General features: G+C 38.8%; 1 protein-coding gene across 1 annotated transcript in view; it reads left to right on the forward strand.

The window, feature by feature from the left end:
* The window catches only part of LOC124554842, a 511,599-nt gene that overhangs the window by 135,679 nt on the left and 352,204 nt on the right, over nt 1-23,716 (forward strand). Inside the window, exons 9-10 of the mRNA XM_047128504.1 lie at nt 18,226-18,321; nt 22,775-22,870. Coding sequence (XP_046984460.1) covers nt 18,226-18,321; nt 22,775-22,870 — 192 coding nt within the window. The remainder of the gene's footprint in view (nt 1-18,225; nt 18,322-22,774; nt 22,871-23,716) is intronic.

Here is a 23,716-nt window from a genome sequence, read left to right on the forward strand (position 1 = left end):
TTTCTTGGCAAATGCCTTTCCAAGATTGATGTTTGAAATACTCCTCTGTGATACAGACAAGGGGGAGATTCAGTCGATAATTAAATCACTGAAGACTAAGGACTCTCATGGTTATGACAGAGTGCCTAGCAGAATATTAAAGTACTGTACTGCACATGTTAGCCCTGTATTTAGCCATATTTGTAATTTTTCCTTTAGGAATGGTCAGTTTCATGAACGATTAAAGTACTCAGTAGTAAAGCTGCTTTATAAAAAGGGAGAAAGGAATAATGCAGACAATTTTAGATCTATTTGTATGCCATCAGTGTTTGCTAAAGTAATTGAAAATGCTGTGTATGTAAGGATAATTGATCATTTTATATTACACGATTTGCTATTGAATGTACAGTTCGGATTTAGAAGTTGTTTAACAACTGAAAATGCTATATTCTCTTTTCTCTGTGAGGTACTGGATGGGTTAAACAACAGGTTTCAAATACTAGGCAAATTTTTTATTTAACTAAGGTGTTTGATTGTGTTGATCACAAAATATTGCGCCAGAAGTTGGACCATTACGGAATACAGGGAGTAGCTCACAATTGGTTCACCTCTTACTTTGGCAATAGACAGCAAAAGGTCATTATTCACAATGTTAAGAATGGCTGTGTTGTGGGGTCTGAGTGGGGTACGGTCAAGTAGGGGATGCTCCAGGGATCAGTGTTGAGGCCACTCCTGTTCGTTATTTATATAAATGATACACCCTCTAGTATTACGAGTAACTCTAAAATATTTCTGTAAAAATATGGCATTTCAGTCTCTGATCGCTATTTTTTATTTTCTATGACTGGTTTCAGGCTAGCTGCCCATCTTCGGATCATAATTGCAGTTACAGAGTAACCTGTCAGTACAGAACTATTGGTTCACTGTCATAACAGCTCTGTACTGACAGGTTACTCTGTAACTGCAATTATGATCTGAAGATGGGCAGCTAGCCTAAAACCGTTCATTGAAAATAAAAAATAGTGATCAAAGACTGAAATGCCATATTTTTATTTAAAGAACAATTGCGGTAATCCCAATAAGACAATCATGTCTGGTTTTGATAAAATATTTCTGTTCACAGATGACACTGGCTTGGCAGTAAAGGATGTTGTGTGTGACATTGGCTCAGTTTCAAATAGTGCAGTTCATGACCTAAGTTCATGGCTTGTAGAAAATTAACTAATGCTAAATCTCAATAAGACTCGGTTTTTACAGTGTCGAACACACAATTCAACAAAACATGATCTTTTCATTTCACAGAATGGGCCTATAATTAATGAAACCGAACAGTTCAAATTTCTAGGTGTTCAGATAGATAGTAAACTGTCGTGGAAAGCCCACGTTCAGAGTCTTGTTCAGAGACTTAATTGCTGCAATTTTTACTATTCGAATGGTATCTGAAGTGAGTGATGGTTTGACCTGAAAGTTAGTCTACTTTGCTTATTTTCATTTGCTTATGTCATATATTATATTTTGGGGTAACTCTTCCCATTCTAAAAGTATAGTTTCGTGAGATGCTGTTCTCAGTACCGTATGTAGAAACATCAGAATATGGAACAGTATGCAGAACCACAGGTTCCTCATTCTGTGAGGGAAGAAGAATTGATTTATAGGGGTTGGATTAAGGAAGGGGGACTGGTAGTTCATCAAAACCCCACTCTCCTGTCTAACATGAGTAACCCTCACCTCACATTGATTCAGGCTAACACGATGACATGACGACATAAGCCATCTGTCAACTTTTGTGATTATTCGAGACACTGAACTGCAATAGCCATTCTAATAGATGAATTAAATGAACAACTCATTATATTTTAAAATTAAAATTGACTTGATCATGAGAGTACATGTATTAAAAATGCCGACCTGTTTTGGTCAAGTAGTGACCGTCTTCAGGCCATATACACAATGATGGCAGCTGTTGGTGGTGAACAGAGCATGTATCATGGAGGCATGCAGTTGCCATTTTTAATAAATGTTTTGTTGCAGTCATGACTCTTTTAATTTTAAAACGTTTTGTTGAGATCACTGTTTTACCTCCATAGAAATACTTTCAAAAGTTAGCTCACTATATCTCCAGTTAGTACGTTCATAGCAATAAGGACCTAACAGTACAGTTTTTTGAATTGTAAATTAGTGTTAACAGTTGTTATATGTCATTGTGGCTTAGTCGGTTAAGTGCTTTTATATGGTGGGAGAGATTCTATGCTTGAACCTAGTGTGTGTCGTGAGTTTTTTCTCCTTTAAGAGAAAAATGCTGCCAAGTTGCACTGTGGTAAAAAGTTCACATTAAACTCAATAAATTAATTTAAAGACTGGATCAGGAAGGCAAGGACATTCTGGAGGTAACAGCACCACTCCAGTGACAGCAGTTTCCATTTAACACAATGTTCTTTACATGTACATTGTTATTCTGCAAATCATTGTGAAATGCATAGCAGATTTACCATGAAATAATGTTTCTTCCCATTTCAGTCACATATAGAGTGCGGGTAAATGATTGTTTAAACACCTTTGTGCATGCTGTAATTAGTCCAATCTTGTCTTTGTGGTATCTGCAAAGTTATACATAGAGGACTGAAGAATATCTCTATATTCTTCACTTAATATTGATTCTTGAAACTTAATGAATAGGCTTCAAGTGTCTACCACTCCACCAATCCACATGTTTCACTATTTTGGCGACATTCTTCCACAACTCCAACATACCTGTGATCATTTGTGCCATTCTTCTTTGTATATGTTCTGTAATATTTGGTAAGGCTCCCATACATTTTAACACTATTCTAAAATTTGACACTAGAGTGTTTTGCAATAATTCTTTTTTGTAGACATTTTCATTGATATTTTTGGAGCACTCTGCTTTACAAATGTAGAATTAATTTCCATTTTGATTTGAGTTTTCAATTTTTTTAAGGTTAAACACACTAATCTGAAGCTCTATTACACAGTAATTGAGTTTTACTGGAAATGTCCTGCAATGTGTTTATTATGAAATTTGTACACACAATTTTGGCACAATTTAATTCTTTTACAGGTACTGGCCATACAATGATTGAAAAAAAGTGGTGCTTCAGTATGCACGTGTTGGAAAACTTGCAAAACTCTTTCAGCACTTCTCACATATATGTACAAAATCCAATATTGTATATTACTGCTGTGAGGGATTACAGTATCTTGTTCTCTTCTTATGATCTTAGAACTAACTTATTCAGTTGAACATGAACTCTGCACGCCACAGTGTGACAGCACTTAACCAACTGAACAACAAGGACATAGGAACTGTAAACACTAATTTACCATGCACAAATCATATTGTCAGATTCTTTTCATAAAGCTGACAGGTTCTCACTTGCAAAGAAACAAATTGCAATGAACACACCAATTGAAGGTATAATGAGCTGCTCCTTTAATTCATCTGCTAGAATGACTACCACAATTTAGCATATCATATGTTCACGAAAGTCGATACATGACTTTCATCATTTTCAATATAGCATGGACACATCATAATGATGTCACATTCATTTGAAAAAAAGCTCTTTCCCTGAAGAAACTTTGGGTTCGGAAATCAAGGAATACTGTTGCTTATTTTTATGTTTTCACCTCAACAGTATTGAGAATTACACCACTTGAAGGAGACTACTATCCAGTGTGCACCTGAATGTAGGTGTTCTGTGAATATAACATTTCTTTTATAATAATTGAAGCAGAAGAAATGAATTAAAATTTGTGCTATGCCCGGGACTCGAACTTAATTCATTTCTTCTGCTTCAATCATTATCGTAGATAATGAAGAGACTTAAATGTCTCAGGGAAATATTTAATTATTTCTTTTAGCCTAACAATGTAAAATCCGGGATAGAGTGTGACAATATTGTGAAAAGGATAGATGCTACTTACACGACAACAGTTTCTGGCTGCTGGAGGCCAGGGTTGTGTGTGTGTGTGTGTGTGTGTGTGTGTGTGTGTGTGTGTGTTCTATTTCTGATGATGGCCTTATGGCTGAAAGCTCACTTTCTGACAATGCACAGCTGACCAAGTCCGCCGTCGGAGAGCACTGCATCTCACATGGACATGACATGAACTACGATGGGTGTTACAGCAATCGAACACCTTCTGGGATTGTCTCCTCAAAGAGGCAGTGGAGATCCAGCTGCATGACGAACTAATAAAAATAAAGACAGTGATTTCCAGTTAAGCAAAGCCTGGGATCCAGCTTTGAGTATGATTAAAACATGACGACAGTCTACACGGAAATCCGCTCCTGTCGGGACATCAGAAGAAGAAGAGGAAGAAGAAGAAGAAGCATTGTCACCAGGATGGCAGAATTCCGCAAGCGGCCGTAGCCATGGAAGGACTGCGGCCGATGATGTGTCGTGGGGCGCCATGGTTCCCCCACCACTCACCGCCACCCTTCCCCCACCACCGGCCGCGGACCACTCGGAAATGCCAAGACGGATGCTACGGGAGAGGCGTGGAGATTATATTAAATCGACATCCATCAGAGATCAATCAGACACCAAGAATTCCTGTAGATGGCAAGAAGTCGGCTTGCCGAAATATTGCGCCTTTTGGACGCTGCTACCCGGCTGAATACCTGAGAAATTTTCAAGATTTTTGTACACCGGGAAAACCTCAGGTCACACATCAATGTATCTGATATTTCCAAATTTTGTCATTGCTTCAGGAACAAAAATTTTTTATTGGAAAATACTAACCAATTTAGAGCTGAATGTCTACACTTTCCCACCTCTACATCCATGCTCTGCAAACTACCTTATGATGTGGTGGAAGGTGCTGTGGTGACTCCTTCTATTCGCCTCCAACTTTAGCAGCAGATGACGGGTTGTGTTGACTGAAAACTAGTGATCAGCGTAGTTCGTGCTGGATGAAGTACCACCGCATTTCCCCAGAACCCTTGCTGGTCACTTCCGCTTGAGGTAGATCTTAGTTTACCACACTTTCCAGACACCTTGCATGCTGAACCATCGCCTGAGCAGTCTCTTCTTCTGCTTCGACGAAGCAACACCTCCCGGCTGTGCTCCTGGCAGCCCGTCCTGCGCAACGTGAAGTGGCCCTCATTGTTGCCTGCCACACTACTCTGGAGTATGTGTAGACTGCAGGATTTTACAATTTCATCCAGTGTCATTATTTTGTTGTGGTTTGATTAACAAGAGGACTGCTACCATGTCTTCAGCTCCACCTTCCTGAGCCGCTTTCCCTCCTTGAGGGGATACCCTTGACTGTACATGGCCTGATAGCCTGATGCCAGGCGTCTGGTGACCCCCCCCCCCCCCCCCCCTCCATTATTCGCACCTGGAATACCATGTGCAGTGTGGTGAAGTGTAGAGTGTACCAGGAGTACCATTTGGGTTTATTACCATTCCAATCCCAGCCGTTTTGGCGTCCCTTTACTGCTAAGTGTGCCACTGAAGTCAGTGTTTCCGCACTGCCCAGTGGCGCAGTACAAAGTACTGGAAACCATTCGTAGCCACCCTGTTCAAAGATTCCACCACGAGCGAGGACCTCCCTTGATTCATAAGTAGCACCTCATTAAATTTTACCCTAGCTGTTTGCTTTTTGGAGTAACATCCCTGAACCAGCTGCTGTGCCTCTTCCAGGACACCCCATTATTTATTGTTATCTTTTTTAATTAGCATGTATGCCCCTCAGGAGCGTAGAAGGGAACCTAATTCATTGCTTCAGCACTTGGTGTGCCATTGTCACTTCCCCATTTTCCTGTTCCAATTGCGTGTGGTTAACAAGAAGAACAGGTTCTCATAAGCCTCTGCGTGGACTTGAATCTTTAATTTTATCTTCACAGGCTTCTTACGAGATATAAAAAAAGGAGGAAGCAATATATTGGTTGACTCTTCCAGGAACGTACATTCTTAGAATTTTAACAGTAGACCAAACAGTGATGCAGAATGCCTCTCATGCAGTATCTGCCACTGGAGTTGACTGAGCATATCTGTGATGCTTTTGTGATTACAAAATAGACCTGTAATGAAATATGCAGCTCTTCTTTGGACCTTGTCTATTTCCTCTGTCAATCGTATCTAGTGTGGATCCCAGACTGACAAGCAGTATTCAAATATTAATTGAACAAATGTTTTGTAAGCTACTTCCATTGTTGATGGACTACATTTCCTGAGGATTCTTCCAATTAATCTTTTTGGCATTTGCCGTACCCACAGTTAATTCTATGTAGGTGTTTCACTTCAAATCACTCCATACACTTACTTCTAAATATTTTATGGAAGTAACTCCTTATAGCGATTGTTCTGCATCATACAGTAAAAGGGTCTCTGTCTGAGTATTTGTAATATGTTATATTTATTTGTGTTGAGAGTCAGTTGCCACTCCCTACACCAAACGTCGATCCTGTGCAGGTGGAGCAGGGTGAGCCTGCCTAAGGACAGTAGTTACAGCACTAGGGGTGGCCTGGGTGAAAAAGGAATAGCAACTGCACACACAAATGTGTTTTGTGGTGGTCCTGCAGCATCATGACCAGTCCTGGGTTAATATTGCTGAGGACTGTGAGAACACTGAGTCAGCCAGGCAGATGCTGACTAAAATGAAATCTCATATGAGTTCAGTGCCTGTTGCTACAGCTGGGAGATGGAGATACACTAGACATGACCTACACCTCAATAGAAGAGGGAAAGATAGTTTGGTTGAGCTTCTTGCAGGTAATGTACAGGAGGCAGGTAATATATGGGAGGCCACACAAAGTAAGGTCTTTGTGATTACTGGTGTCAGAGAGGTAACCTTTTTATATTAGGATCAGGATTCAGGCACCCTATTTTGAAAGAAGTCAGAATAACAGAAGAGCCTCACAAAATGCTTAAGAATGCACAGGAAAGTAAGGTTAGCTTATTTCATCCATATTTTAGAGGGGACTGAGTAATAAGGTAAAAGAGCTTCTTGTCTGTTTGGAAAATTGAGAGAGCTCTGAAATTATAGATATTCTGTGCCTATCTGAGCACTACATAACGACAGGATTAGATAAGTTGCATAGGAAAGACTACAACTAGCAGCTTACTCGTGCAGAACTAATATGGGAAAACGAAGATTTATGACATAAATCAAGATGGAACACAAGTTCAAAAACATTGTGAAACTTAGATTTTCTACTGATCAGTACACAGGTGTATGTGTTTGGGAATTAATACTAAAAAATATCACTTTTAATTGTAATTGTGTATAGGTCTCCACTTGGAAATTTTGCAATGTTTATGAGGCATCTGGATTTCGTACTAGGCTATCTGTCAGACAGCAGCAACAGTTAATAGTCTGTGGTGACTCCAATGTAGATTTTATAAAGGATTCTGATAGAAAAAATGATTTGAAATCCTACAATTTGAGCTCAGTGATTAAGTTTCCAACATGGGTGGATAAAGAAATTTGGATCCTAATTGATATTATTTTCTTTGATGAAGCTCAAGGCAAGAAAATAACTGTTTACCCAGTAAAAAATGCTCTCTTTGAACATGATGCACAGTTAGTTAGGATAAATAACATAGTGCCCTACAGTATGGAAACTTTTAAGTGGAAATCAGTTAGATTAATTAATGACTCCAGGACATAGGTTTTTAAGCATACTTTATAAGAGATAACCTGGGACTGAATTTGTAATGAACCAAATGCTAACATTAAATGCAATCTTTTCCATGATAAATTCATATCATTATTTGAAAGAAAATTAAACAGCCATATAAAAACCATGGATCAGTAGAGGGATTAAAGTATCTTGTGAAAGGAAAAAGGAAATTTATCTGTTGGCATGACCAAGTACAGATCCTGCAGTAGTTGCACACTACTAAAACTACTCAAATTTACTAAGAAAGGTTATTAAAAAAGATATTAACACACACATTATGACAGAAATCAGTAATTCAGGCAACAGAATTAAGGCTATGTGGAGAGTAGTGAAATGAGAGACAGGACAGCCTGCCACAGGATAACAACACTATTGAAATGAATGGAAGGGCTATAAATGACGAGTCACAGATAGCAAACATACTTAATAATTATTTCTTAAATATAGTAGAAAGTATAGGGACAAACAGTTCTAAAGAGAAAAGACTGCAATATGTTGAAAAAGAATCAGTCATAAAATTCAATCATATGAATGTAACACCAACTTCTCCTTCAAATATTAAGAAAAATTAAGCATTGCAGATGCAAGACATGTCTCATACATCCTCCCACCACCACCTACTCCATTCTGGTCACAAGCATCACCTATCCCATTAAAGTCAGGACAACCTGTGAAATCAGTCATGTGATCTACAAGCTAAACTGCAAACACTGTGCTGCTTTCTACATGAGCATGACAACCAACAAGCTGTCTGTTGGCATGAATGGCCACCAACAAACGGTGGCCAAGAAACAGTTAGACCATCCAGTTGCTGAGCATGCTGCCCAACATGATGTTCTTCATTTCAGTTCCTGCTTCACAGCCTGTGCCATCTTAATCCTTCCTACCAACACCAACTTTTCTGAATAGTGCAGGTGGGAACTCTTCCTGCAGTATACCCATGTTCCCATAACCTCCTGGCCTCAACCTTCGGTAGTCATTGACCTTTACGTACCTATCCCCTTCCCTGTCCCGATTCCAGTATTACAGAGCTGCACAGCCTCGTATTCCACCAACACGCCACAGTCTTTCTGCTTCTCTTCTTTTCTGCTCCTACCACCATCCCCCCCCCCCCCTTCCCCACCCCCACCCTCCATTGTAGCATCCTGACTGCGACTACCTGCCGTACCCTCTCTCCACCTTGTCCCTGTATGCTCTCACAAGCAGCACATTACTGTCCTCCAGCCCTGCCCTGCTATCCCTCCCCCTTGAATCCTCCTCCTTACCCCCACCCCCCCACCACTCAGTTTGCTTCACCCGTCATGTGCTGTTGCTCGCCATCTGGCCACGGCAGCCAGGGACAGTGGTCATGTGTGCACAAGTTGCATATATATATATATATATATATATATATATATATATATATATATATATATATATCTCTCTCTCTCTGTGTGTGTGTGTGTGTGTGTGTGTGTGTGTGTGTGTGTGTGTGTGTGTGTGTGTGTGTTTAATTCAGGAGACTTTTTGGCTGATAAATTACTTGTTTAGCAGTCTTTCTGTTGTGCCCGTCTGTGAATCAACATTTCCATTATATGTTGAGTAGCAATCCATCCTTTTCATAATATAGAAGAGACAAATCAGTAAGTTGACATATTTTGCTTATTTTCATTCAGGAGTGTCGTATAGAATAATGTTCTAGAGTAATTCATTTTTAAGAAACAGACTTCATTGTGCAAAAACTTGCTGTAAGACTATTATGTAGTGCTCACCCACAATCAACTTGTAGACATGTGTTTAAGGCGTTGGGAATTTTAACTACTGCTTCACAGTATATTTATTCCCTCATGAAGTTTGCTGTAAATAATCCACTACAGCTCAAAAAGAGCAACGAGATACATAATTACAATACCAGAAAGAAAAAGACATACATTACTCTCCATTAAGGTTGTCTTTACTACAAGAAGGGGTACACAATATTGCAACAAAAATTTTTGAATACTTATCCAGTGACATAAAATGTAAAATTTGATAACAAACTGAGAAAGTTTCTTCGTGACAACTCCTTCTATTCCATAGAAGAATTTCTATTGCTGTAATGTATAAAAGGTGGTGGGTAGGAATTACTAACTCACATCTGTATATTCAACCATATTGACAAATTAATTCATGATGTGAATGTAAAATGATTGCTCCACTTCACTACAATTAATTGTCTAAAATGGTTTATGAAACATGAAACTAATGAACTAACTAACTAACTTCCTGCATTTTGCTACAGTTTTCTGGCCTTTCAAGTTGTCTCTATCAACAACACCATCCGCGTAAACCCTTGTGGAACTTCCAATGTTATCTACTGGTTCATTTATAGTGAAAAATAATTGTCCTGTAACACTCCTGTGGGGCATACTCCAAATTACTTTCATGATTGAAGACTTCCTTCTATGTAGAATGACATGCTGTGTTTTTGTTTGCTAGAAACTCTTCAGTTAAATCACACAGTTGGTTTGATATTCTGTATGCTTCTATTTTGTTCATTAGGTGGCAGTGCATAACTGTGTTGAACACCTTCTAGAAGTTGAGGAACACTGCATCTACACGAGTATCTGTATGTACTGCACATGGAGGAGGCATTGAATGGCAGATAGGCACAGTTCTCGAAAGATGACCAGATAATCTTCAGCTATTTTATTACATCATTTGTCAATCGTAGACAAAACAGAACTCACACATGTTCACACAAGCACAACTAGTACGCTCATGGCCATTGTCATCTCTGAGTGCTAAGGACCAACTGCAACTTTGTCTGAGGCGATCTGTGCTGGGTTGGGTAGTTGGGATACAGAGGTGGTGTGGGGTGGGAAAGTATAGGGATGCCAGATTTTCTGAACTGCACAAGTGAGAACTCTCCCTGCAATGTATACTTCATTCACATAATCTTCCTTAGTGTAACCTTTACTGGTTGCAGCCATCCACCTGCCTATCCCTTTCCTTGCTCCCAGTCCAGCCCTACACATGCCATCTACAGGATGAAGAAAAATTCGCGCACTTGGACTTCGCAGTGTGGTTCCTCACATACTAGCAAACCAAAAATGTCTGTCACAAAATTTCAACTTGCGCATATTTCTGGCAATAAATGGACCTTAAAGATAGGCAATCTGGCAATGCTGTAATCTCATATGGTAACTACCTGTGTCAGGATATAGGAGCTGTGCAGTTGTTGCAGTGGATAGCATGTTGCATTAGCATGCTTGAGGTTGTGGGTTCAAAGTGAATGCAGGTGTAAAAACAAATTGTTATTCCAGTTTGATTGTATCATATAATATTGTAGCATACGTTGTTTCCTAAACCCATGTGTATCCGACATTTACCTAATACAGTTTTCTGTGACAGTGAACAAAACAAAAATGTGGTCAGACAAGTCAGAAATATGACAGAATAACTTCAAAAATAGTATCAGTTGTGAGATGCTAAGATGATTGCACAGTTAAATAACTCAACATCTACTAGACATTTATAGTACATGCAGTACGTCCACTCAGATGCAACACACTAGCAACCAATAACAATGATAATTTTCGTATTAATGAGTGCAAGATATTTACAAAATAATATTTTGACCTCAGGATGCCCAACGCCTTAAACACATGTCTACAAGTTGATCGTGGGTGAGCACTACATAATAGTCTTACAGCAAGTTTTTGCACAATGAACTCTGTTTCTTAAAAATGAATTACTCCAGAACATTTGCTCAAAACTACCCCTCTGCGTGTCCAAACATTGCACAACCCACTGGATCATGCAGCTATGGACTCTGAGCAATATGGCTACATCCCAGCTGGCCGAAGTGGTCGTGCGGTTCAAGGCGCTGCAGTCTGGAACCGCGAGACCGCTACGGTCGCAGGTTCGAATCCTGCCTCAGGCATGGATGTGTGTGATGTCCTTAGGTTAGTTAGGTTTAACTAGTTCTAAGTTCTAGGGGACTAATGACCTCAAAAGTTGAGTCCCATAGTGCTCAGAGCCAATTGAACCATTTTTGCTACATCCCATAGATACAATGTGAATACACACTATCTGTTCTTCCACACTTGTCACCGAGCGAGGTGGCGCAGTAGTTAGCACACTGGACTCGCATTTGGGAGGACGACGGTTCAATCCCACGTCCGGCCATCCTGATTTAGGTTTTCCGTGATTTCCCTAAATCGCTTCAGGCAAATGCCGGGATGGTTCCTCTGAAAGGGCACGGCCGACTTCCGTCCCTGTCCTTCCCTAATCCGATGAGACCGATGACCTTGCTGTTTGGTCTCTTCCCCCAAAAAACCAACCAACCATCCACACTTGTCGGCAGAGTAGAATATGTGTGCTCCTTCCTGTTTCCCCATTGGAAGAAATCCAGGAGATTTAGGTCAGGTGAATGTAGAGGCCATACAACTGGACCTCCCTGTCTGAGCCGTTTCCCTGGAAAAGTTCTGGCTAAATACTGTTGCGCATTAATTCCAAAGTGTGGTGTGCACCATCGTATTGAAACCATAACCTCTGCCGAACATGAAGTGAAGCATCTCCCAGTGCATCAGACAAATAGTGTGAGAGGAATGCATAATACGTTTGTGCAGTCAACTGGTCAGGCAACGAGTAGGGACCCAAACTCCTGTCTCCCAGTATTCTGGCTCAGATGTTGGTGCCAAAGTGAACTTGATATCCATGGTTGTGGGAGATGTGCGGGTTAACATCACACCAATTGTGGGCATTGTGCATATTGAGGACAACTTCACAAATGAATGCTGCTTCATCCAACCAAGTTACGGTGTGTATGAATACGTTATTGGCTTCCTGTCATTGTTGGAACCATTCACAGAATTGCATCTGCAGACCGCTGTCTGTAGAATGATCATGTTGCGTTATAGAATAATGATAGGGGTGTTGCCCTTGCTCGTGCAACACGTTAACAACCATGCATTGCAAGACACGTAGCTGCCTTGCTACATTACCTGTACTTCGCTGGTGTTTTTTGTTTATGACCTCCAGAATAGGTTCTTCAGTAGCTGGAGTATGGTGAGTCGATGAATGACCTCTGTCCCACGATGGTGGCAGATGGGAACATGCCTCTTGAAGACGTAGCTGCAGACATTGTAACACATTTTTATCTGGATGATATCAACCAGGATATCTTGCAGCATATTCACGAGTGAAAACACCAGCCCATTTATCAGATGCACCAAGGACCGGAAGCTACCCATGTATTCATCATTTGTGTATGTCTGACACACTGTTTTAGAATAATACAAGAAGAAAATATGATTTGATTACAAATATACAAGGGTCTGTTATGGGCACATCACTATTCTAGCAGCTAGTCCCTGCCTGGTGAACAACACACACAGTATTAACACTTCATTGGTTGCAGCAGGCTGTTCCATCTAATGCACATCACCTCTCTTACAGCTTTTGTTCTGCATGATTCATCCAGACACTGCTAAATGTGAAATGTTCATTTTAGAATTATACTGTTTCCCTACTGGTAATGAATGTGATGTTTAATAACAGTAGTAGTAGTAGTAGTAGTAGTAGTATGTGGAGATACTTACTAAACAGGATGTGCCTATCAGACTCAATGCTTAAGGTTTCATGATGATAATTCATACAAATAGTAACAGAGTTTGGAAATTATATTCATAGCACATTGCTAGCTCTACTGGTGACATAACGCCCTAATGAAATGTTATGGACCTGAATGTGGCAAGAATAATAGTGGTACTAATTGATGGGACCATTGGGGAAGGGTACACAGAAAATAGGTTTGGAATCTAGTAGATGTAGTGGTGTGAAAAAGTTCACGTCATCGACCTGCAATAGGCTTATTCAAAAACTGACCAACAAAAACAATTGTACTTCCATTTCTGTGTTTGTAGTAAGTAAGTGTAAATGTTTCATAGGTGACCCACTGTAATCACTGTTTGGTGATTAAGACACCAGATCCTGTACCATATAGACTACATTTATCAAATAAAAACAAATAAGCTTTGACCCAGAATTGAACCCTCGACCTTCTGCATGCTAGCCATAAACACTATCCACTATACCAACTGCACATCGCTGCTCCTGCATGCGGACAGAAGTAGTTACCATATGTGTGATCACTGTGTTGCCAAACTGCCAGTCTTTAATGTTCATTTTCTGCCAGAAATATGCACACTATGAAATTTTGAGACCAGCATTTTTGTATGGCTAGTATGTGAAGACTCGCAGTGTGAAGTCAGAATGCATGAATTTTTCTTCATTCTATATATTCCCAGTGTGCTTGCAGAGTCCCCCTTCCCCTTCTCTACTTCTCTCCCCTGTGCCCACTCTCCCTTTTCCCATCACCTAGCAACCTACCCCACAATTCCTCTGTATCCCCACTAGGCACACCAGTGCCTGTTCATCTCAGGTGCAGCTGGGCATTAGCACCTGGAGTGTCTGTGTCTGTGTGAGTTATGCTTTAGTTAGTTTGATGAAGGACTCTCAGTTCGGTAGGCGAATAACAACTAGCAGTCTTTTTTGTTGTGCATGTTTGCGACTCAGTGCCTGCTGTATGTGGTAAATAGCAATCCATCCGTTTTATATTGTTTTTATTTCATTCCAGGTTTTTCCATTGCTTGAATTTGAGATTTAATTCAGGACAATATTATCTGTGAACCAGTACTTCCCATATAACACCACTAAGCACCCATATGACTGATAGCGGTTTTATCTGTTATCTGTCAAATTTGACAGAAGTCATTGTGGTAGAAAAGTTGTATGTACTTACATCTCAGATCTGTATTTAATTATGTATGTTTCTCTTCTGTCGACACGAAAGGTGAGTGATGGCTTGGAGAGACTTCCTTATTTCATTAAGCAATTCCGTACCAGCTACATAAGTGTGTGGATGAATCAAAAGGATTGAACTATCTTATTGAGAATTGGCGCTGTGGAACAGGGCAAAGGATGGAATGGAACACTGTTTTGAAAACAGTACCTCAGCCAGAGTCTAGCATTCACATCTTTCATGAAGTCTAAACATTGACTCGACCAAGAAGCATCTCCCCTTTTACATGTTAGGAGCCTGATTACATAAAGTATATCATATGGAAGATAGCATGGTCATTGGTCAGATAGAGTACACAATGGTATGCCACCTCAGTTTTTAAGCCTTATTTTTTAATGAATATTATTCTGATGAACAGTATTTTTATTTTAGGAAAAAGGCAGTAGTCATTCCCTCCTGGAAACAAGAAAGGATATAAGATGTTTTTTATGTTGCTGCCATCAGCTATTGAGCAGATAAGGTGGTGAATTACCACTGTACAGTAAAACTTGATCAAAATGAAATCACATGGGACTAAAATAATTTTCCAAGTTGGAAAAGTTTCCAAATTACACAGAGCTCACTAGGTTACATAAAATTTATCAGATATCATACATAAAAATACAAATTTATAATTATGCACAAATTTATGTACCTTCACTACTGCATAGTAGGTGTTTATTTACTGTATGTTGTACAATAGAATACTACACGATTACACTAATTGGTAAATAACACAGTATATTTGTGTTTTTACTCTAACTTTAATTTCATTTATTGTTGTATGTTTTCACGTATTATTCCTGTGTTTATTTGCTTTACATTCCACTTTTTTCATCACATATCAAGGTGGGAAACCTGCTTGAATTTCCTGAAAAAAAACTTTTTTTCCTATGCAATATTTTGCACTATACGATAGTTCTAACAGCTTGGGAGAATTTGTGTGTGCTGCTGATGGCAGAACATTGTCTATGCTCCTTCATACGTATTAATTTTTCTAGGGCCATCATTTTTCTTCTCCTCTTCCTCCTTTGTTCCTTTCTGGTCATCTTCTGTATTGTGGATTTCTGTTAAATTCGTTGCTGAAGTAAAAATGGAATGAGTTCACAAAAAGTAGTAACTTTGAATGTAGTCATCTGCACTATATGAAATGTTTTGTATTTTAATTCAGCAGTTGCTGTGTTGCATTTTCTTGAGCTTGAATGGCCACAGAAGTGTCTTGTTCTTGACCTCCAAAACCCGCTTTGTTGACTCACTTGGTAACAGTTTCAGGCTTTATTTCCCTTACTGCCAAGCCAATCCAGGACAAAAACTGACGAGGCAAGAGAAAATGCACTTTCTGCTTCTTCGACACCAAGAATAAGAGACTGCTTCAGTAATTGCCTATCATGCGACTTGAATGTCTAAATAACTCCCTGGTCGATGGATTGCATGAGGCTGGTTGCAACTGGTGGGAACCAAGCCAATTTCATGTTTGATAATTTGACTTTTAGGTGGCAAGTTGCATTGTCTAGGAATAGGAGAACTTCGCAATTTCCTTTTTTTGTTTTGGCATTTTGAGAGCCCAGCAATTCTTCCATAACCACTCACCATCCACAACTTTTTATTGCTTCACCATGTGACTGGAAACTTACTGATGTCTATTTTTTGAAACAATGTGGTTTTGCTACTTTTCCAGTCAGCAGTGGCTTTTCCATATTACCTAACATGTTCCACACAGCAGTACAGTGAGTCTTTCCTTAGAAATTTTTCCACTGGTGCACTTCTCACCTTGAATTGCTAGAGATTTTGAAGGCAGTACACAATAACAGTCCCGTTTCATTGGCATTGGAAAAGTCTTTTGGGTCATAATTTGCCATTAGGTTGTACATTATTGTTTTCCATTCTGTTGCTACACTTTCCTACAGATTCTTAGCTTCATCACACACTTCATTCCGTATGTTATGCCTAGCTTTGAATCTGTCCAGTCATCTAGTGACTTTCAGAGCCTCACTCTGCAACATGGGTCCACACAGAGGTAAGTTTTTTGCTTGAGCACTTATGAATGATTCCCATACACTCTCATTATTTTCTTCATTTCCTGTCTTCTTCGCCTTTTTTCATTTGTCCATTCCCTTTCATCCATTCATCCTGTATCTTATCCTTGTTTCTTAAAGCATCATAAATTTTTGTTTTACCTCATTTGAAACACAACATTATTTCACATGCAGGGAGTTTGTCATTTTCACTCACCTCGATTACCTGAACCTTTTCGTGATGTGTTAGCAACACATACTTTTTGCTCGACAACATTTTATCACTTGAAGTGCTATTAGTCAACTGAAACTGGCAGTAAATAATGAAGTTAGTGTATTTCTTTGGAATGCTTGACCTTGCCAGGTAAAACTATTGTTTAACGGAAAAAAAAAGGAAAAAACTCTTCACCGTGCAGATTGCGACAGGTTGTTTGTAAGTGCAGAACAATGCTCTAGTGTCCATTGTTGCACATCAGTAATAATGTAAAATGAGAAATGCCCACAAACAGAATGCTCACAAACAAACCACTTCATTTGATGTACCGACACCATGCATAAGTTGTTCGTTGTTACACGGAGTGGGGCAGTTTGATGTCCACACCTTTAGTGCCACTCTATGCCAAACCTCTTTTCTTGTTTTTGTGCCACTTAAAAACATTGTAGGGCTGTATAGTCTCTGTGTTAAAAGTAGTGTATTTGAAGAGTCATGAATAACTAATGTATACTGCAATGCAGTATTAATGTGTATGCTCTTTTCCACATTATACAATGAATTATTAATTAAATCTTTAAACTTTATTCCATTTCTGTGTTAGGCACATTCTGCTTTATGCAAAAAATTAGCATATTAAAGTGTATTGAATGCATCAGGACTGAAATACTGTTCACAAGACATATATGTTCATTTCAGGGACAGAGAATATGGAAAAACTGTTTTCTAACTAATTCTGTATAGCTTTCCAGTGTACAATGTGGTTCACATGTTTTGTATCAACTTGTTCTTATGATTTTTTTAGGCTTAATGAATGAGATCAATAAATGTGAAGAAATTTTTTTAATAATTGTTTGTAATGTAAATGTTGAATTGTCTTTTGGCGACAAATCTAATTTGTACAGTTGTCAATGCGAGGATGATTTAAAATGGCTGCAGTTATTGTATTAGTACATTTTCTATTTTGCTATAAATTATGTAAGGAATAAATATAACAGTTCACCTTGATAAGCACATAAATGAGACTGAGCATATTGGGATTAGTCATTTTTCCAAGCTACACACACACACACACACACACACACACACACACACACACACACACACATTTACTTATGCACATACACCTGCACGACTACAATGGTATACCTAACTACATTGTGACTACACTGTAGCTCGACTAAGACAATGGCTTGTGTTTGATAGAATGGGTGAGTGGGTAAAGGAGGTGATGAATGGGAGAGAGGGCTGGAGGAAGGGTTGCAGACAGCTGGACGGCAGACGTAGCAGGCACAGGGAATTGGAACATAGCACCAGTGACCTTCTTCTCACCACAGGCAGGGTTGAATTGTACTTCAGTGCACATTAATGTGCAAGTGTGTGTCGGGAGGAAGACTTCGGGGAGAAGGTCTCAATCTTGTTTATACCCCCATTGACTACTCAGTGTTTCAGCTACACGGTGAGCTGTTACATTCGTTTCTTTCATTATCTATGTTCCACCAAGGACTTTCCATTACTATATTTGTCTTTTTATGTGTTGTTTATAAAATACCGTGTGTCCTTTTAGGATGCTGGTTGCCCAGAAAACACTGATCCTGCTGCTGACATTGATATAAAAGAAAATATTGATGCAGTTGTGGCCACTGATCAAGTTGATGATGGGGTAAGTGTTCTAATTGTTGATGTATCCTCTGCAGATTTTCTATGTACTAATAAAGCTGACATGGAATGTGTTCAGGAGGTAACTTGAGACTAAGAAAACGTGTTCCCCATGTTGTTCCATTTAGCAATTCTGCACAAGACCAAAACGAAAGTTAGTTACTGGTGTGTGTGTGTGTGTGTGTGTGTGTGTGTGTGTGTGTGTGTGTGTGTGTGTGTGTGTGTGTGTGGGTGGGGGGGGGGGGGGGGGAGCGGAGCAAGAGCAAGAGCGCACTCGCTTGCGCACATCACCCCAGTAAAGATCTGTGTTCACTTCATATGCAGTCGTACCTGTCTGTCTGTCTCTCTGTATTATACATTGCCTACTAGATAATTATACATGGTGAGTCACCTAAAACTTGCACTGTAAACGTTGTGGAAATGGAAAATGCCATTGATGTGTGGTTTTCACATACTGGATTGGTAGTCAGTTACTTCTTTGTTTGCCAATAAGCAGATTGTAATAATGTTTAGAAAGTGTATTTCTTTTGCATACATACAGTTTTTTAAATGGAAAAATGCCTATTAACAGTAACAGATCAAAAATAGGGTAAATTAAAATGTCAGTGGTGTTTGTTGCAGTATTCTAGCGTGCGTCATTAACAAGATACTGTATTTTGAAAAGTTTCCACACTGACACTTATTCGTGCCATTCAGCCTACTTAGAGGCTAGGTACGATGTTGTTATGTTTGCTTACAGTGTGTGCTTGTGTGTTCTTTGAGTACATTGCGACTTGCTAGTCAATTGGTGCTCAGCTTTTGAAAACGTTGCAGTCTAGTCAGTTACTTCATATTTTAAAATTTTGAAAAAAATATTATTGTTTTTAATGATTTGTTCTTCTAGATTCCACAAATGTTTCAAATTTTTCTGTTAAACTGAACCCGAAAATTTAAGTTGTAGGAGCAGATGTCACTTACCCAATCAATGTCACAATCAGTACTTTCAGGCTCTGGGCCTTACTGACACATCAGTATCTATTTAAATAGTATTTGAGAGTAAAAGTCAACAACAGTTAACAAAATTTGCATTTCAGAAATTTTTTTCACAAATGGGAATGAAAAAGTACCCTCCCGTTGGTAGTACACATTAGTGAAAACATGTTGTTATTTCTAAGAGTGGGCTAAAAGATATACCCAGCTGCTTTACTCTCACTTACATATCATTATGTGTTAAAAAGTATGATGTTGATGCAAGTCAGGAACAAATAATGTTTATTTTTATTTTTTTATTTTAAGGATGGGCATGAAGTACCCGCACTTGGTAATGCGCATTATGAGAAATGTGTTGGTATTCCTGGGGTTAATAACTCACTGATAGATTTTTTTCTTTTGTACCTTTTGTAATACTGACATTTTCATTTTATTACTGAGACCTGAATGAAAATGCTGCCCCTCTGAGAACACAACTATAATACACAAGTCAGCCTGTCTCACTATTTTCTTTCCTACATCTGAGCAGCTTGTTTATGAATTTAGTGAAGACTAATTTGATAAGTTGTTACAGCACAAAGTTGTTCCTATGTATAATGACTTTTCATGTATCTCCAGCAGAATGTCACATATTAAATGTGAAAGTAATATTGGTGGTGAAACTGCTAGTGTGTACACATAAGTGGTGTGTTCCTGTTTATTGTTAACAGAATTGCTGGCAATGTCCTGATTCCAATTTATTTCATAATATCTCACCATGTAAATGACAGTGCTTTGCTGTCTAATAGTGTGGTCATGGTGTGTAGTCATCTTCATGGCTGTGCAAAGCCCTAAAGAAAGGGTAGAAAAAATGGCAGTAAGTTATCTACAAAGAAAATTATTTTTATTCATTTTTATAAACAGTTCCTCATTTTTTACCTATTGAAACTGTGTATGGGGGATGCTATTCTAAATTTTATCAAATTATTATTTCCACAGTTACTATTGGTTTTGAAAGTAAGATATTGTGCTTCTTGCACTTGAGTAAAATAAAACTAAGGGTAATAAATCACTGAAAATAGTGAAGTGCCCCAGCAGATGTGCTTGAAGAGCTGATAGATCACTGCTCCAGTTTTCTAATGGATATGTTAGATCTCAATTTGAGAACACTCTTTATTAAGGAAGAATTGAAGAGAGTATTCTGTCAAAAGACTCCATAAGTTCCAAATGATGGCATACTGCTGGTAGTGGGTGGCCATTGGTTCAGTCCTGCTCCTATTCTGTTTGTAGAGCTATGTTTTGCATTCCAGTGGCATTTTATTGCAGTGTGTCACTGAAACCTATTTTGAGTGAATATTTACAAATCAACAACACAAAGCAATACCATTTTCAAAAGAGGAGAACTTCTGTTTTTCAGTGAACAAGGAAATGTGATACCAAAGTAACTGATATCATGAACATTCATTGAGCTCATATACACCTAGTGTCTTTGCTGTGTGTAAAATAGTTGGTGAGGGACAGACACCCCTAGTGTATGCAGTTCATAATTTGTGTTTCCCTGAAGGTAATTTTGAAGTATTGTATTCATAAACACGGTTTCCTCATCTGGTTATTTTTGAGTCATTATTATATGGTTCATTCAATTACTGTTAGGTGCAAATTGTCCACAGTTTTATTGGTAATTTCTGCTGCATATTAGTTAAATATCTGTCTGATAAATAAAACATAAATAGATGTGAGTTACATCTATATTTTGTGTGTAAAGTTACAGAGCCTAGAAGAATGCTGTTTGGCTCTTGTGGACATTGACTTCATTGAAAAACATTTCTTATTATTGGCAGGAAAGAAAATGTCAGACGAATCTCATCAGCTGTTTACGAGACAAGTAGGTTCATTTCAGTGACAGAGAAAATGGAAAAACTGTTTTCTAACTAGTCCTACACAGCTTTCCAATGTACAGGTGGTTTGCATGTTTTGTACCACTTGTTCATCTTACATAGGCCTGTATATCATGATTTTTTTTTTTTAGAAGTGGTGAGCGAGATAAATTTAGATTTATCACATGCAAATTGCTTCACTAAGTAGTGAGGCAATGAACTGACTTAGTACTTCATTCTCAGCTTCTGATTCCACTCTGCTTGTGCTTGTTGAATGGATAAATAATCATGATAAATTGGTATATGTTCTTACTGCTGCATATTTTAAAAGATGCAGGGCATTATAGTTAAGAACATATTGGCATTTTTCTTTGGGTCCTGTTTTGAATATGTGTTCTGTGCTGTCCAAACCTCCATTCTCCATCCCCAGCCATCCTTGCAATCCATCTGCTCAGTTGCCTGTGCTTACCTGTTTAATGCTGCAGTTTAATACTTTTATTCTCAGAACTACAGTGCCAGTACTAATGAAGTTACAAGTACAGCTCACCTTGAGAAATTCCACCTAGTTATAATTAAAATCAGTTACCTGTTTGCTTTTAATTTTGTGTTTGGTGTATCTATTTTCTTTGACAACATTATCATATAGAGATGAAAGGACACAGATGAGATTATAGAAACGAACAACAGAAGCAGATAGTAGTTATAGCCCACAATGGCTTCATATGAAAATCATACTGTTAGCACTTGTGAGTACACAAGTTTCCAGCCTACAGGGACATCAGCAGTAATTACACTTTTACTGTGTGGCCCCCTCAGAATATGACAACATGCTTCAAGCTTTTCAGTAAATGTGGCCCCAAATTTTTGTTGCAATTTGTATGTGAATGTGAAGAAAACTTTTAATAATTGTAATGTAAATCTATTCTGTTTTGTTGATGTACCTGATTTGTACATTTGGTTGTTTCTTTTTCCTTAATTGCTTTCAGTTGTCCATGTGAAGATGATTTAAGATGGCTACATTTATTGTAATAGTACGTTTTCCATTTTGATATAAATCATGTAAGCTATACGTAAAACAACTCACCATATAATTGAGGCATTGAATCATTGATAGGCACTTAAGCGAGACTGGGAATATTTCTAGCTTTTGAATGAGTTGTCGTCCTATGCATACACCTCTGCATGGCTACATTGACTTGACTGACTACATTGTGACTGGTCTATATCTCGACTGAGATGTGGGGTTGTGTTGGATAGTATGGGCAATGAGGAGATGGAGGCGATGAGAGGGAGGGTTGGGGGAAGGGTTTATGCTGGCTGGGAAGCAGAGGTAGCAGGCACAAGTGATTAGAATATAGTACCAATGAGCTCCTTCTGGCCAAAGGCAGAGGGAATTGGGCTCAGTGTGCATTGATGTGTACGATTAGATTGAGGGGAGGAGGTGGAATGGAGGAAGAGGGAGACTGGGAAAGATGTCTCAATTGTGTTTATGCCTCCATTGACCACTCAGTGCCTCAACTATATGGTGAGCTGTTACCTTTATTCCTTTCATATTTATATTCCATTAAGGACTTTCCATTGCAGTATTTACATTTTGGTATGTTGTTTATAAGACACTCTGTATTATTTTAGGACTCTGATTGCCCAGTAAACATTGATGCTGCTGCTGACATTGATACAAAAGGAAATATTAAAGCAGTTATGGCCACTGATAAAGTTAATGTTGAGGTGAGTACTCTAATTGTTTATGTATCCTTGGCTGATTCCTTATGTACTAAGAAAGCTGCCATGGAGTGTGTGGTGGAGGGAACTTGATAAGAATACTTGTTCCCTGTCTTGTTCCATTCAGTAATTCTGCACAAAAAAAAGCAAATTACTGATGTATATATGTCCTAATTTCTGTACCTAAATCATTATAGTTTTTGTATTGCATCTGTGTAGGAATTTGTGTGTGTGTGTGTGTGTGTGTGTGTGTGTGTGTGTGTGTGTGTGTGTGTATACTAGGAAGTATTTTATTAAATTTGTCAGACAAGTATCATACATTGCTTTCTAGATAATTATATACTGTTTAAAATAATTGAGGCTCTGGGCAAAAGATACTGGCATTTACGCACACAGAAAGAGGAAAAGGCAGTTCTGCTCAATTGTACATACAAATTATGCTATAGAAACCTGAAACTAATGCAGGGACATGCGAGTATAGACAGTACCCTTTCCACATATTCCATACGATTCTCCCTCTTGTGTTCTCACCATACACCACAGTCATTAGATGTCAGAAGCCTTTGTCCCAAATGCCCATGCTTGTCTAGCCGAACCAGAAAACTATCTGCTGAACAATGCTGTCTGACATGTAACCACAATGAATTACAAGGCACTCATTTGAAAATGACAAAATTACAGAAATCAATGGATAGCATAAAGCATATTGCAATAAAGACTTACAGGGTGACAATTATTGAGCTATATGAAATAAAATCATCATAACTTCTGAACAATTTGTGTTAGGATGTCCCAACTGCTTTGTTGGGCATGGGGCACATGCGCCTGCACCTTCTTGGAGTCAGCCATTCC

This window comes from Schistocerca americana, chromosome X, assembly GCF_021461395.2.
Source record: "Schistocerca americana isolate TAMUIC-IGC-003095 chromosome X, iqSchAmer2.1, whole genome shotgun sequence".
Classification (NCBI taxonomy): domain Eukaryota; kingdom Metazoa; phylum Arthropoda; class Insecta; order Orthoptera; family Acrididae; genus Schistocerca; species Schistocerca americana.